The sequence below is a fragment of the Atractosteus spatula genome, chromosome 13 (assembly GCF_055471065.1).
Source record: "Atractosteus spatula isolate fAtrSpa1 chromosome 13, fAtrSpa1.hap1, whole genome shotgun sequence".
Lineage (NCBI taxonomy): Eukaryota > Metazoa > Chordata > Actinopteri > Semionotiformes > Lepisosteidae > Atractosteus > Atractosteus spatula.
The window spans coordinates 28,591,635-28,608,425 of record NC_142718.1 but is presented as its reverse complement, the minus strand read 5'-3'; the positions used below and the strand labels follow the sequence as shown (position 1 = coordinate 28,608,425).

General features: G+C 33.8%; 1 protein-coding gene across 5 annotated transcripts in view; it reads right to left on the bottom strand.

Moving 5' to 3' along the window:
* grb14 (growth factor receptor-bound protein 14) overlaps positions 1-16,791 on the bottom strand; it is an 80,331-nt gene that overhangs the window by 37,023 nt on the left and 26,517 nt on the right. Inside the window, exon 3 of one of the 5 annotated variants that reach the window (XM_088931466.1) lies at positions 4,455-4,541. The exons of the other annotated variants lie outside the window; for them this stretch is intronic. Within the exon in view, the coding sequence (XP_088787592.1) occupies positions 4,455-4,541 (87 nt within the window). The remainder of the gene's footprint in view (positions 1-4,454; positions 4,542-16,791) is intronic. 5 annotated transcript variants of the gene reach the window in all.

Genomic DNA, 16,791 nt, shown 5'->3' with positions numbered 1-16,791 from the left:
GAGTGGATATGTGGATTTTATTCACAATAAAATGTTTGATGTTCATGTTGATGGCACTACAACATTCCAGACACAAAAAGATTCCCAATGAGGGTATAGAAATGTATTAATTTATTAATATAATATAATTATTATTTAAATCTCTGCAATTATTTTTTTTTAAATATGGCTGGACAGAAACATATGATGATACTTATCACAACAATATTCCAGCAATACACAAAGTTGACTGTCAGCGAAGCCCTATAAACAAAGGGCATGAAAGAAAGGAAATTTACAAGACAACATGAACAAAACAATATACCTATTTTAGTTACTGTAGCTTTGAAACTCTAGTCTATACAGAAATGCACATAGCTCATTAACAATACTATATTCTTTAAGCCCCTGTATCTGAAGGACAAACTAATGGATAAGAGTTTCTAATAGCACAGGGCTGGTATTGCCTTGAACTCCACTCCCACAGCTGCAGAGCACACAATTTATCTGTGCTTGTTACATTTTTTTTCCACTAGTGTATACTTTGATTCACAAGAATTTCAAACTCTCTTTTATTGTATATCAAAATGTTAATCAGAAAAGCTATTTTGCTGAAAGAATTTGTCGCTAGAGATTTGCTTTGCAGTTTCCAAACTGCACCTCTGTTGTAGGCTTATTCTATGCCCTTAAGAAAGTAATTCCATTCCAGTCTCATCGTACCAGAGCTTACCCAGGTTTGTAGACATGAAGCGATCATAGAGCAAATAGCCAATACCCCCCCCCCCCCGCTTCCCAGATATGGGGCACCATTCCAACACGGGGCCTACACACAGCATTGCTGGTTCCCATTCATACAGCTGGGTGCACTGGAGCATTTGGGGTAACGTACCCACCAAAGTCCAGAGACTTACCCACCACGCTACACTGCCCCTGCACTTAGTTAAAATCATTTTAATTATTCTTTTCTCAGCTGAGGTAAAAGAAATATGTGAACCTTAGCAAAAACATATCCAAAACTTCAAATGATGAAAGACAAGTTCTGGTTCTATTTACCCATTCTGACAATGTACAAAACACTGATGTCAACTGTGCATTTCATAGACTTTCTTTTTAAATGTGACAATTACGTGTTTTGCTTACCATCCATTTATAGACAAGATTTACTTTTATTCTCACCAGTAAACCTTCTTTTTCACAGTGGCTTACATTATGGCTCACATATTGTCTGTATTTTTGACTGCCTCTTGTCAAACTGTTCGCACTGTGAAAAGTGGACATAAATAACCACGCTTTGCAGCTGATTTATTGTAAGGCTTATAATTGTATGTCATTACAGTATCCTATTCTAAGTTCAAATTGTGTGTTTTGGCATCTGTTGGAGAAAGATTACAAATTCAAATCTGCTGACAACTAAAATGTTAGAGCTTTGAAGAAATAGTTACAATTGCCTTATAGTCCTGTAACTTACTGTAGATAAAAGTCAAGGCAAATGACAAAAATATATTTAATCATAATATATCAACACAGAAGGAAGGTTTTTCTAAGATTTGAAACACCAGTAGTAACAAGTGGTTATTACAGCAGTCTTAAATAAAAGTCTATGAAAATGATTATATATTGTTTAAATTTTAATTATTTAGATTAAGCTGGTACCCACATTCACATTATGAATTACCAAAAATTGCATTGTTTCACACAATTACTATATTTTTATTTTCTAATCAATTTATTATCCAATGAAAAGTTTATTTTAGTATTTTCTCATCAGTTCATTAAAGCTGTTTCTTCATTTTCACATTATGACTAAATTGCAATCAAATCTCATCTTTGTCACTACCTTCTGATCCAGTCATTAATGTAGCCCACCTCTAGTACTTAGTGTAATTCAATAAAAGCAAAACTAATCTGCTTAGACTCAAAAAGGAATTAAAAACTTCATACACATCTGTTTTCCACTACAGAACCCACAGGCTCGCCACTTTTCAATCCTTTTAAAAAAGACTTTTTAAAAGCCTGTGAACATAACAGCTTTGAAGTGAGGCAAAAACTAGAAAGAAACTCAGTTTTCAAAGTTTCTCATCTTTGTACATATTTGTGAATAAAGGGCAATTGGGCTCTGATCTATTTTCATTCCTTTCCTCCAGGCTAGTATGCTTTTCTCACAATGCATTTGCATTGTTTAGATACTGTATCTCTTAACACATAATGTGAGAGTGTTTCCCTTGCATGAAATTCAGTTGGAAAAACACAAATCATGAATTCATCAAGCTGATTGTTTATTTTTTTTAGAAATATATGGTTACCTCCTTCATAAAATTCATTAAATTATAAAATAAAAATGTATTTGAAAAAACGCACACACTTATTGAAAACCAGCTAGACTGTTTTCTGTTGTGAATTACTGACTTTCCTCTTTGAGTCTGTCAAAATGGCAAGACATTTCTACTGAATACACAGTACAGGATATTGTTTTCATTGCAACAGAACTAAGGGTTTAAGTATTTACAGTAAGTGTTTATCTGGGAAACTTATTCTTCTATACTAGCTATGTAGTAAATTAGTAAACTTGGCACAAAATGCCATACTAAAACAACAACAGTAAAAGCAATTAAAACAGATTCCACCGATATGAAAAAATCTTTATGGTTCATTGCTGTTCTTTCAACTTTCAGCACAATTGACACAGGTCTTAACAACTGTAAAGTCTCCTGGCAATGGTGTTATAGTTCCTCAAGCTATTGGAGCATGATATCTTTCTTTGTTTGCTCTCATTTGGCTAACCAAGGAAAATCAATAGGATTTGGCCAGGCAGTCCAGTCTTGTCTGGTAGCAGGCAGAGTATAGATAGATCAATATGTTCTGCAGAGTGACAAAGTATCAGTTAAATCTGCCTTTAGATCCAGAGAGTCACATTTTGAGAACCTATTCCAATTTCTTTATTATTTGATCTCTCTGGCCTGTTGTTTATTTTCCCATGTTTAATGAGAACCAAATGAGGTATGAGGTGACATGCTTCAGCAGGCCTTTATTTACCTACAGTACCTACTCACAGTCCATCCTCTGAACTGTTGCAGCAGATGAAGCGATCACATTTCCTTAAAAGAATAATAACAATTTTTGAAGGCCAGTGTGTTCCACTCTATATTTTACAGTCAACAGATGAAGTTAAATTACTTGGAACAAAACATAAATCATTTTCAAAAGCACATTTGTTTCCACATATTCCGATGAAAAATAAAATTCAGACATAAAACAATGAAACGTAAATGAAATACAGAAAGTGAATTTTAAAACTCTAGAAATTTGTTCGCAAATTTCTGTCTGGGATTTGTGGGTAATATGAAATATCCTACTTTTTTTTCTGCCAGCGGCACCACAAGAGCTATGCATCTTATTGTGTCCAGAAATTAACCATATATTCCATCCGTCACTTTTCTAACCACTTCATCCAATTCAGGGTCGTGGAGGAGCCAGAGACTATACAACCCGGACCAGTCTATCAAAGGGCGCACACACTAGCACCAGGGCCAATTTTTCAGAAACCAATTACTGTAAGCTACCAGTATATCTTTGGACAGAGCACCTAGAGAATATACAAACTCCACACAGATAGCACCCCAGGTCTAGAACAGGTACAAGGCAGCAAAGCTAACCACTAGAACGCCATTCTGCCCTAATGTTATATTACTCAGTTCAGATATTTTAAAAGCAGTTAAAATGCCTGTCACATTCCAGCTTCAGTAATAAATACAGTATACTTCAACCAAAATGTGTGGGCTTTCATGCTAAAAAACATAACAGTTTCAAGCAAAGGCAAAAAAAACCCTAAATGGTAAAAGTATCCAAAACATTATACTGCAGTGTAATTAAATAAACCAACTTTGTTGTTACTTGTTACTTGTTAAACTGTGAAAATATTTTAAATACTTTCAAGTATATTATTTAGAGGACATCTATATCCAAGGTGACTTAAAACAATATATGGAAAAGGCTGTAAATTGCAATAGAATGTTACAAGGTTTACAACACTCAGTTTAAAATTATTCAACCTGCTAAAGAAACCAAAATAACTATTCAGCAATGTACAGTAAACTGAAGCAGTGTAATACAGTTGTGTCTTGGTACCCTGCTCTAAATGTGTTCTTTAAGGTTATATAATATATTCACTCTGCGTCGATATTCAATGTAGGAAAAAAACAGCATCTGGTTTTTATGCATGCCTGAATTTTAAACACAAATAACGCTGAGGAAGAGACTAATTTGTTAATCTTTTAAAACAAGTACAAGTACTGTACCAACACAATGTACTCACATTTATTATTTTAATTTTTTATTTATTCCTGCACATTTTGTTTTTGTTTTTTCTATGTTACTGGTATATTATATTTAATCCTATTTTGAATACTTGAGTGTGTAGTAGAATTGAGGGCTGCTGTGAGGATAAATTGTATAAATAGCAAATATAAAGATCCTACCCGCTTTTGAAGAAACAGTGGAGTAATCGCAGGCAAGGTGACTCTTCTTGCACAGAAGTTCATAATTTGTCTCTTCAAAACATCAGACTAAGTGAAAGAATATCCATGTAAGTTGATGAAAAATAAATGGAAGAACAGTATAGAGTTCGTATTAGGGCCTCTTAATTTTGAACACACCAACCTCTTCGCAATGAGCATACTTACTAAACTCACTAAGTGCTTTTTGTTCTCATATATATCTCCAGCAGAACTGCAAACAGCAAAAGGATGGAACTGTGGGGCACGGAAACAGAACAGCCAATTACGATGCAAAGAAACTCCTCCTTTGTCCTTGGAGACTCAAAATACTTTCATTAAATATATATCTTCATTTTAATCAAAGAACTATGATAAAGAAGCTCTCCTAGATTTCAGGGGTGACATATAGAGGTTCTGCTATTTAGAATGATGCCCAATAATAACAAGTAAACGACACTGATTCTCAATATTTTAGGCAGAAACTTTAATTATTGCTTTCCGGCCCCCTTTGCTAAACTTTGCTTTACTTAACTGTGCTAAAGGGTCATGTCCACCCTCTTTGAATTGACCAAATGTTTTACAGTACAGGCAGTAAAAAAGATGAAGCTGATGAAGACAAATGAAATTAAGCCATAGGGATGACAATAATAAATATGGATTTTTAAGAAGTTCAGGAAATCCTTTGTTGCAGACAAAATGCTATATAAATTATTCTTGCAATTTTAAACATTCCTGCTCATTTTTTTTACAAAAGTAAGATGGAACAGTTCACTAGTTAAAAACAATTCTATTAAAAGCTGATCAGCACTACTCTTGCCTCAGGGAACCCTGGAAACCAACGTACAGTACTTGTGACCTGTAAATTCCACTGCTAACTGGTTTTGTGTTTAAATACGTTTTGTATAGGGGAAAGTTAGAAATATTCACATTGTGTTTAAATAGTATTTTGCGATAAGTTTTTGCAACTAAAAAATAAAGTTGAAAGTTTTTCATGGATTTGTTCCCAAACTGAAGTATTGTATGTTTTGTGCGTTTCACTGCACATTCTTTTGTAGTACACAAAAGAATAATTCATTAGGAATTAAAATGAAAAGTAAACATTTTGCCTTGCTACTGTATGTTTCAGTGTCAGAAGCTACACTTTATTCCTTTTTTAACAGTTTGGCACATCAGTTTGGTAAATCAATTGGTGTAATTCATAGTAAGAACACGATCATAACAATACCAGTGAATGTAGTACATGGCTTTTTACTCAGGAAGACAGACAAGCCTTTCTTTTTTTCTCTCACTCTTCGGTACTACTAAAACACAAACTGTTTCCCCTCAACCCCGTCCCTTATTCAATTTATTAATATTTATATTATAATTATAATTATATTTATTATTATTCAACTGGAGAATATTATTCATGCTGCCTTTCACAAGCTCACTAAGCCAGTATTCTGGCTTCTAATTTGAGTGCGCTGGTGACCTTCAGAAGTGCTTTGCATGTTATCCTACCATAGCTTTTGGATTTGCATTAAATGCTTGCCATAACTAAACTACTGTAAGACTGTACAAGTGTTTCATGCTGAGGAATCAATCCTGCAAAACTCTAAACTAGTTCTTGCAGTAAGGACAGCAATTCCAGATGTTCACTAATGCTCTAATGTTCTTCAGATATCTCATACAACACCTATTGGATTTATCACAAATGTGTAAAGGAAGTAGGATAATAAACTAATTTCTAAGTATTACATCGTGAGCTCTTTAATGCAATTAAAACTTTCCATAGTGGCTAGAGGATACATTTCAGATACCACATGGTTATCAAAATCACATAAAACATAAAAAATGAATGAAAATTGATTGAAAATTGAAGTACCGTATAAAACCAGTAAGATTTGTACTTCTGTTGTATTTTCACACTTGGCAACTTTTCTTTTTGCATTGTTTGCTCCACTTACTGTGAGCTTTTATGACCTTATAGAGGCTTATAAGAAAAATTCAAAAATTATTTTGGTGTGATATTTTAGACCAAAGGTTAATTTCTTAAGAAGTACAGCTACATTACATTTTCTAATGCAAGAACTGTGACAGCATGAACAGATATGTTGCCTCATTATTCAAATATGGTTACTTTGCCACCCTTTTCCCCAATTAATTGTACGTGTGCATTTTGATGGTTTATTCTGCTAATGGAAATTAAAATGAAAAAATATATTAAAAAACTCTTCCAAATGCAAAAAAGAGTGGATCTGTTTATACATACATGTACAGTACATGCAGTGGCTTTTTATAAAGATGTTTATAAAGATGTTTGTATATTAACTTACAACTGTATTGTGACATGATAAATCTTCTTAAAACTACAGTACCAGCATGTTTGCCAACTTCCAGTGCTATAAATTGTCTGATTTCCTTTTTTCTTTCCTAATAACTGTTAGTTTCCTGACTACTCTTATAGCTTTTTTACACGAAGTGCATTGAGATTCACTGTAATGAAATGCGTTATATGAATGTATGTATTATTATTATTATTATTAAACGTGAAGAGAATGTCACAAATTTGTTGATATTACCACCTTAAAGCAAGTCAGCTTTTATTTTTTGTACTGTCAGAACGCCTTTCACTGGGTTTTGAGAATGTGTCAAATTTTTTCTAGCCTTTGTTCCGGTGTTATCGAGACCCACATTTCTTCCAAAAGCACAACAGATGCTCTTTTTTTGCCTACTGTGGCCACAGTAAATGTGACATAGAGTACCACTGTGCTTGCCTAGGTAGACCTGACAGGATCGCATGACTGCAAGCTATCAGAAGGAACTTGGACATGCTTCTCAGAAACTGATGTTTGGTCTGACAGGCAGCAGTACATTGTCTGCACTGCCAATAGCTGATATCACACAGTTCGTGGGTCTTCTGAGAGCTACCCCATGTACTGTGGCAGGGGAAGTCCCTGCTGCAGACACTGCTGTTGTACCCCCAAGTGAGGTACCTGCACTTTAACTGAGTTGCTCCAGTTCATCCCCCTGCATAAGCGGGGACCAGCATGACTGAAGGGGTGTTATTCCTGTGATGGATAGGCATGCTTTCCAGGGGAGAAGTCATGTGCTCTTCAGTTTGGTTAGCGCTACAGTAAGCAGGATGAGCTCTGGCCTGCTGAGCACTGGAATGGACCTTTATTGCCTTGTACTTGCAAAGACAGAGATCACTAATTGTGTAATTGTGTTAGTGTGTAATAAACAGTGGAAGTAAAGTCAAAAGACTCTCCATTCAAAACATCTAAGTAATTAAATCCCCTTTGCTTCCTATGTTTGTGTGTTATTTCTTCCATGTGGTTTGCATATTGGGCCTTACATCTATATATTCAAATGACAAACTGTAAGTACATATATTAATTTGTCTTCATTTACCGATACAGAGACAATAGCAAAAAATCTCTTTAAATTACAAAACACTAATGACAAAGTAAATTTGGAAATTAATAGTACATAGTTTCCAAAATGTTACAATATATTTTAATATTAATATTAAAAGCATTATTTATGTTTTTAGTGCACTGTAAGTAATATTATAGTATAATAGTTCTAGTTGGGAGTATAGGTAAGTAAAGCAGCATTTGTGATTATTTATATTTACTTATTCAGTATTTTACAGAAGTCTTTATATGAAGATAAAAAGAAGTGTAAAATAATATTAAGTTTAAGACATCGTAGGTATAAAAATATGGCTACATAACAGACTTTGGGATTCTGTAATGATAGTGTATGTACTGTAACTGTCTTTATTTTTGTCACTTATTCCTCAATAATAACACAATAATAATGACCATAATAGTACTCAGAGGATTTTTTTTCCTTTCCACAATCCCTATCTTTAACAGGAGCAGCCTTTTACCACGAGAATGTCTTGCACTATCATTGCTAAGCTCACACTGTACTGACCTTCTGGGTTATGTATAAACTATTTTTAAAGTATTATGAAGCACTTCATCTTTAAGCTGCAGTTCCTTGAATAAGGAAGTGATTATCATCCATCTGGGAAGAAAGGCATCTGGCCTTGTTTTCATTCTTTTAACCCCTTATATGAACTTCTACTTGCTAAAGTTTTTCTTTTCTTTTTAAAGGCAAGGACAGGAAAGCCACCTAAATGATGAGGATACACGATAAGTGACGAGGAGTCATATAGATAAAACTCTTTATCCTGCTGTTTCATAAACTTTTCAAAATAGGAAATTCCAAGGCACTGATAAAAATGTATGTGAAAATGGCGTTTTATTATTTTAGTTTTTTATTGTTGCATGCAACCAGCTGTTTTCACTTTAAAACCTATTCAGAAACAGCTGCGACAATTCTCATACACAAAATAAGCTGCTGCATAATAGAGATTAGAAAAATTTCTGTGTGATAGATCTCCTTTCATAAAACCCAACGATGCATTTAAAGGCAACAATAGGTCACAGTTGAAATAGACCCAGAAATTTACAACTTAATACAGACCACACACACTTTTTCCACAATAGGTAGCCCTGCATTCAGTGTTTCTTCACTAATGCTACAGTACAATAATCTCGCCAAAGCAGTTTTAATGTATGGTTGACCCAAAATTCATCCCACTGTAAAATGACATAGATGAAAAATAAGTATATGTAATGAGGTTTATATGTGATGTAAAGACGTAAAAAATGAAATCAACTTTTAGAATTAATAGAGGAATTGAACTTTACTGAAAATGCTGAAGAAACCTTAGAATCTATGATTCTGAAAAGTGAGAGGGGAAAAAATGAAAGCAAACCATTAAAAAAACTAATACAAAGTTATTAAGCAGACAATACATTTAGATTTGTTCATTTATTTAGATAAAAAAAGAATGCCTTTGTGTTATTCAAAGATCATAAATCAACACTTGATAATATCTTTTGAGGTTCTTCTTTCCTTTTAATCAGCCTCATTCTTATCTCTGTCACTGTCAACTGATCACTATCACCTGCCTGCAATGCTATTGATCATGACACTATATACTGGCTTCTATGGCTCTGAATACTCCATGATGTACCTCTCTGTCAGACTCATCAAAAGAAAAAAAATCAACAAATTATTCTTTCCAAGTAATTGAATTGTTCAACTCAAACAGAAAATTTAGATTTTTGATTAGGTACTGTATAAATTATATAAATCTTATTATATATATAAATTATATAAATCTACTATGTGGATAGTGAATACTGTACATCAGGAATCATTGTCAAAAATTAGATACAGTAAGAACTACAATAAGCACTACATAAAAATGATTTAGCGAAAAAGGGATGTCTAAGACTATACCTACTAAGTTTATCTCCATTCAGAGCTCATCTTCATGGAAAAGCACAGACAACTAGACGCTGAAAATTATCAGACTGTAATAAAATTAATTTGAATTAATGGAGTCAGATTGATAAAGAAGTCTCCTTAACTCTCACAACAAAACAGTCAATCAGTCCTTGAAAAAAAAAAGTTTGATCCAAACAGAACACATATACACTCCTATTTATAGCAAGGATCCTGGGAGTCCCATATTCAAAGAAATCACATGACTGCACATATTAGAAACAACACTATCAGTGTAAGAATTACATGGTGTATAGCCTGCAAGACAGGGAAAAAATTGAAGTCAAGATTTCAACAGCAGATTTTGAAGTTGCTTACATTCCTTTGTATAACATTCTCGGAAACGGAGAGGCTCTGTTTAGGAACTTCAATGTAAAATGAAAGTAAAACATATAATACTCAATTCAGGAGTATTTTAATGCCGAATCAAATTGCCTGAATGCTTTGTTTAAATCCGTTTCAGTTATTCAATCCATCCAGTACTACTTACCTTTTTAAATTTGTTTTAAAGTCCTTTACACATCTAGTTTTAGAAATATTCAAAATGGATGTTTGGCCATGTTGTCTAAACTAGGGTTTTCATGTTATACAGACTTTCAATGTGACAGTACATATACATAATTATTCATATAAAATGATTAATAAACATAATTATGAGTACAATACCTTCAATTTATTTGAGTGAGTTTGTTGTTCCATTTGCCATAAAAAATGTTTGTTCAAAAATGATAAATTACTGATGTGATCATTTTTACAATTAGGTACAGTGCCACCTTTCTTTAAAACTTTGAAAATAAACTGCAAGACAAATTTTGAGTAGTTAATATACAACAGACCTTAACATGAAGACCATGTTTATTGCCTTACATGTAGTCTTTACAGAAGCTTGTACACATTATATAGTCTGAAAGATAAGGTACAGGTAGTGCTTGACTCATCAAACAATTCTCTGAGTCATGAGCACAAGTCTTATGCCAGTTTATCTGGAAGCAATTTTTCAGTCTCATCTGAAGCCAAATATACAGTATATGTGGTCCCACAGATGGATGTTACAGACTATTTATTTATGATTTAAACATTCTTCAGTACAGTCTCTCTAATCATCACAGCTAACATGTGGAATCCAACATTGCCAAAGGCCCCTGTTCTTGTTACATCCAAGTTTCTCAGACGTACTGTATTTATCCCATGTGCACTGAAGCTGATTTTAGATCATTTTAGTTTCCAGTTGTACAGTATTTGTCGCCATCCATGACTTCCACAACGGGCCAAAGAACATAAATATGGACGAGACAATCTTGGAAATCAGTTTTCTGAGACACTTCACGGGCATTGTTGAGAGACGGCCCACACATACTGTATAGGGTTTGTGTCTAGTGATTCGCCATGTATGGCAGAGCTGTGATGCCCTCAGTATCTTTCCATTTTCACCATCTTACTGTACATTAAAGTATGACTCCTCTAAAGCCTGCAAATCTCTGGTAAAAACAGTTATCTCAGGTGTCTCTTTTGAAGGATCTTGATAGAACACATGGCTGTTTCCGTTTCTTTGGAGACCAACATCTGTGACCAAACAAGACCTAGGGCATCACACTCCAGCCAAGGACTGGCAAATTACTGGAGATGAACCATGGATTCAGTTACAGGAATAGGCAGTAATCACAAACTGCAGGATTCCTGATCTTGTCCACATAATGGATATTGCTGCCAAAAGGGATGCACTACGAGCTATTGGTCATTTCCAGCGGTAATGCAAAGTCTTTTAAATAAACAGATGCTCCTTTACGGCAAATTGTAGGCATCTATTTGCCATCCTGTTTCTGTGTGTACATAGAGTACAAACACATGTGTGGGGATCCAGATTCTTCCGGCTACAAAGAATTTTATCTACCAAAATCAGAAAGATTAAAATGGAATACTCTGTAAGTCACATAGTCTTTATGAAGTCATTGCCCTACATACGTTATAGGATTTGGCCCTACTAAAAGCTTATACAAATAAACAAAGAACCCATGAAAGCCATATTCTTCTCACAAAGGCAGATCTAAAGAACTATACCACACAAAAGGCCTTTTCTGAAAGTTTTATCTTTGAAAACAACGACCTGTTTTTTAGATTGAAAAAAATTAGGTTCTCTTAGTAACACAAATCACAGCTAAAAAATCATATTGGAAACTTTAAAGCTTGAAGTGCTGAAAACATACTGGAGTAACTTCTTCCTTGGCAGCATTTGCAAACCATCACAAGAGAGACATGACTGAGGTCAAGCTCCAAAGTGCACTTGTATTCTGTTTCACAAGGTGAACACATAAGTGCCTTAATACTTCTGAAAGAGCAGGCTCTATCACCATGTTATTTACAACTCTGTCAAAATAATTTAAAACAAAAACAATTTTACAAGAAAATGTTCAAATAATCAAAGAAAGACTGATATTTTCCATTAACTGCATGCTAAAAGATGGGTACACAGATCAGAAACTGTAAAAAAAAAGGTCTGTGCTAAGCAATCTTAGTGGTGTTTTAGTATTTCTTAAGCAACATTTTGTCTAAGTGGGCAAAAATAGCAAACTCAACAAATAAAAGAAGGACAAATAGCTCTGGAGAACCAGATAACATTTTCTCTAATAATACCATATTTGTTACCTTGAAACATTTGTTTTGCCAAAGTGCATAGCAAGGGAAAAAGGACATTTCCTTGAACTATCTTGGAGAAACACAGAAATATTTATAACTCTGTGTTCTTTTTTGAACTATGACAACATTAAAACTGTTAAAGGAATCTCAGTTTATGCAACATTAACTTTTACACACGATATCCACATGAACATTGAACAATACATTTACTTTTATACCAGTAATTGCTCATAAAATAAAAAAATATTAAACCACAAATGCCTTCAGACCTGTAATTATTGGTCTTAGCTGCATTATCCAAATATTAGCAGTACACTTGTAATATGGAAATATGCAAAGGCATTATAGCTTTAAGTACTGTAAGATGATCACTGCGTGTGTTTCAACAAGCTCCAGAATACGTGTTATACTTGAATAGAATACTTGAATTCCTGTTATTGCCAGACAAAAACAATTTTTAATTTAGGAACAAATGTCTTGCCACAATAGTTATAATGCTGCAAGACAGATGAGTTATTTTCCTCAAAATATGTTTGTCATTGTCAAGAAAGAGCAACAAGCACACATTTCAAACACTGAAACAAACCCTTAACGATTACATTCTGTGAAATAAACTGATCAAATAGTCATCTGTTTTAAAATGTACATTGGTACACTGAAAATGATTGGATAGTGCAATGAAAATGTTAGCTAAATATAACTTAGAACACTGCAACATAGTCTGTAAAACATAGAATAAAGCCCAGTCACTTTCTTACAGAGATGTGGGTATAAAACTTATCTCTTTTAATGCTCTGCCACTTTAATGCTATTGTCTATTATGTTTTTTCTTCAATTGCAAAACTTGTGTATAGTGCCGCTTACTGTAATCTGAAAACATTTTAATTAAAACATCTCTACTTGGCTCTTGAGTAGTTAAACTTATAATAGTGCCTGTTCAAACTGCAGTTTGAGCCCTGCAGAACAGACATCACAGGACTGAATCTGGGCTGTGTCATTAACCGTTAACTGACTGTGATTCTCCAAGTGACACGATTCACTGGTAAACTTGAGTAGCCCATGATATTCATAGATTGCCATGTAGCAGTGACCACTGCACCATACGGACTACCTATAGTATTAGATCGTAAAACCACTTTTCTCTTCCAATCGATTCTAATTTAATTGCTGTGGGCAATACTGTGGTCACTGCGGACCTCAAAGTCTGACAGCTGGGGCAGCTCATGACAGTGCTTAAACTGTGGGGAAGCCTGTGTGTTGGTATTAAGAATTTTACAAGTAACTGTGTATTCCAAATTGTACAGTATTAAAAACATTGTATTAAAAAGCAGATATCCCTAATTTAAGGAAATGTTTACATTTAAGGAATTTAAGGAAATGTTTACAACAACATTCTCCTTTTGTTGGCTGAAATTAAAAAGAAAACATATTATATACATAAAACATGTTTCATACTATAAAACATACTTGTTTTAGGTTTTCACTGAATTACAAACATTCTGAAAGATTTTGTTGTCAGCTATTCTCCTGGCAGGGTTAACATTACATATTGAGTGACAAATATGTGAATTCAACTCTAGGCTCTCTTTCTGGTTTAATTATGCTTATTTTGCTCTTATTTACCCCTGATTACGTTAACAATTTTACAGTGTTTTAAGCTTCTTCCCATGTTAAAGAAACATCTGATCCACAGAAAAATATACCAATTACATATTATTCAACTACGTGATGTAGTTGATTTGTAGAACACCAAAAATAAATTTATAGCCACTGTTGAGCTTATTTAGGCTCATAACTTGTTTTGTTCTCTGCCTCATTTGTAAATGATTATAAACAAGCCATTAATTCTATATTTACCACTTTATCTGGATAGCATTCAAAGTAGTCGCCAAGCTTCTACACTCTGTTTTGTTATAATTATTAAATGTACAGAAAACCATTGCACATATATAATATACATATATTTAATATATACAATATATTAAACATAATGGGAATCCTATGTAATATTTGAAATACAGAACAGAAAGTGCTGATTTTGTGTTAGCTTTTACTCTTTCCTTATATTTACTGTTGTCCTTAATGTTTTGAATCTAGCATTTTTCTGTATAGATCAGTTCTGCTTAATATATGCTATAAATGTTGAAAATAATGCTTCTTTATTGTTCTAATTTTATTTCTCTTGTGATATTCCATGTTCTGAGAATTAGGGATATGTGGAAGTAAAACGGAAAGTAGTCAAGGGCAGCAGCTGTAAGATTAAAAAACATCTAAAAATATTTAAAGGAAAATTCTTGCACACACATAAAAAATGTAGAAAAGTGCACTCGGCTATTTTTTACTTAGACACAAAACCATAATAGTTTTATAAACTACATCATGTGTAACTGAGAAGGACTATATTATTCTGTAGGAATCTGTGAGCGGAAATAAGCAATTAGGAGAAGTACTTTACTTTAATAGTTGTCATATTTGTAAAGAATTATTCTGACTTTGCTGGGAAAAGTTAGAATTGCTGTCTTACTCACATAAAACCAAAAATGATTTTAGTAAAGAAATAAATGATGAACATAAGCAGATTCTTTTTCACTATGTATAGCCTTTGCTATCAAAATGTTCCCCTATGTGTGCTAAACAGATACTGTATGATGGACAGAAAATCTTCAACACTTATACTGTATACTGTAGTAAGAGGATATTTTGTATTTAATCTAAAACCAGATCCTGTGGGTTTGCTATACTAGAGTTACAGCGGAAGGCACATGTACTCTACGTACTGTACATAGAAATCACTTTTGTCCTACTCACCTTTTTGTGTTCCATGATATGTAAATTAATATTGGGCAACAAATGTAATTTTACTCAAATGAGATATTTTGGGAATATTATACAATGAACAGTATGTGTAAGCAATGTGTTTGTTCTGGCAAACCTTTAAAACAGATATTAACAGCTGCTTTCCAAATCATTAATATAATCCCTTTAACTTTGAAAGGTGTGCTCTTGCTCATGCAAAACTACTGTACATTAGTAAATTACTACAGGACTACAAAGACCAGATTGACTTAGATCCAAATAATTGTAACTGACACTTTGGTTACGAAAGACAGTTTAAAAAAAGTAATGGTGAAAGTTATTGGAAAGTAAATGGAAATTGGTTATTATGATTTGTTATTATATAAATGATGGAACACTAAATATGTCAGGTTACATGTCCAGGTACATTACGCATATAAAAAGCAGTGGTCAGGGCTTTTTCAAACAGAACCACATGTTCAGCTTTTCTAAAAATCTGTAAAACACTGCCCTCTTGCTGATCAGAGGAAAACAAGACCAACATTTCTGAGACAACAAGCGTTATTTCCAAATGTTTTTTTCATTTTCTTAATGAATGTTTCACATAATATTCGTTTCTGATAAATATTAAACAAGGCTGTTTTACTCATTTTATTTTAGTTTCTGATAATTACTTCAGGGACAAACTGGAAAATTATTAAGTTTAATAATAGTTTCAATCATGCCTAGTACGATAAATGCTGCTTTATTTTTAAAGCATGATCAGAATAAGTTGTTTTCTTCAAATTATATATAAGAAGAGTTGAGACAGAGACTGCACAAATTTAACAAATGATTTAATAAACTGACAATTTTAAAACATTTTGAGACACCATTACCCAGATTAAATCAACATATTAACCCAACCGCCAGTAATATGAGGTAATGTTACAAGTCAAACACAAAAAACACAGTCTTGTATTCAGTGTGTAATTTCTCTAAGAACAACCAGAAAAGGCACTCACACAAGTACAGACTGATCTCTATGAACCAGGTGTCACGTATTTGAGCCTGGGTCAAGTCACTAATCGGCTGTTTGCAGGTTTTCTCAAATGATGACGTACAGTATAACTGACTTTTGCAGAGACATGTGTAACATTAGTCAGCCAGGACTCTTGGCTAATAGCAACATACAGTAGCAACACCTGCAGCCTCCTTAGTGCTTGCAAGCTTGTGCCTCTGGCACAGCACCTCTGGTACAAGGCTGTGTACCCTCTGATGCATCTGCCTACACTTCCTCATTCTCCTGTGCACAGTCACTGGGATCATAACCATGAGCCAGGACATGAAGAACACATAATTGGGGATTCTAAATTATAGGGTATAAGAAAAATAATTGGCAATTCTGTTTAAGAAAAAGAAATTGTCAGTTTCTCTATGGCCCTACAATGATCTGGCACCCCAGTCATGTCCTTAGTCTCACCTTGTAGCTAATGGTTCTGGGATACGCTCTGGGGATAGGTTACCCTCACCAGGACAAACAGATTTCTGATGATGGATT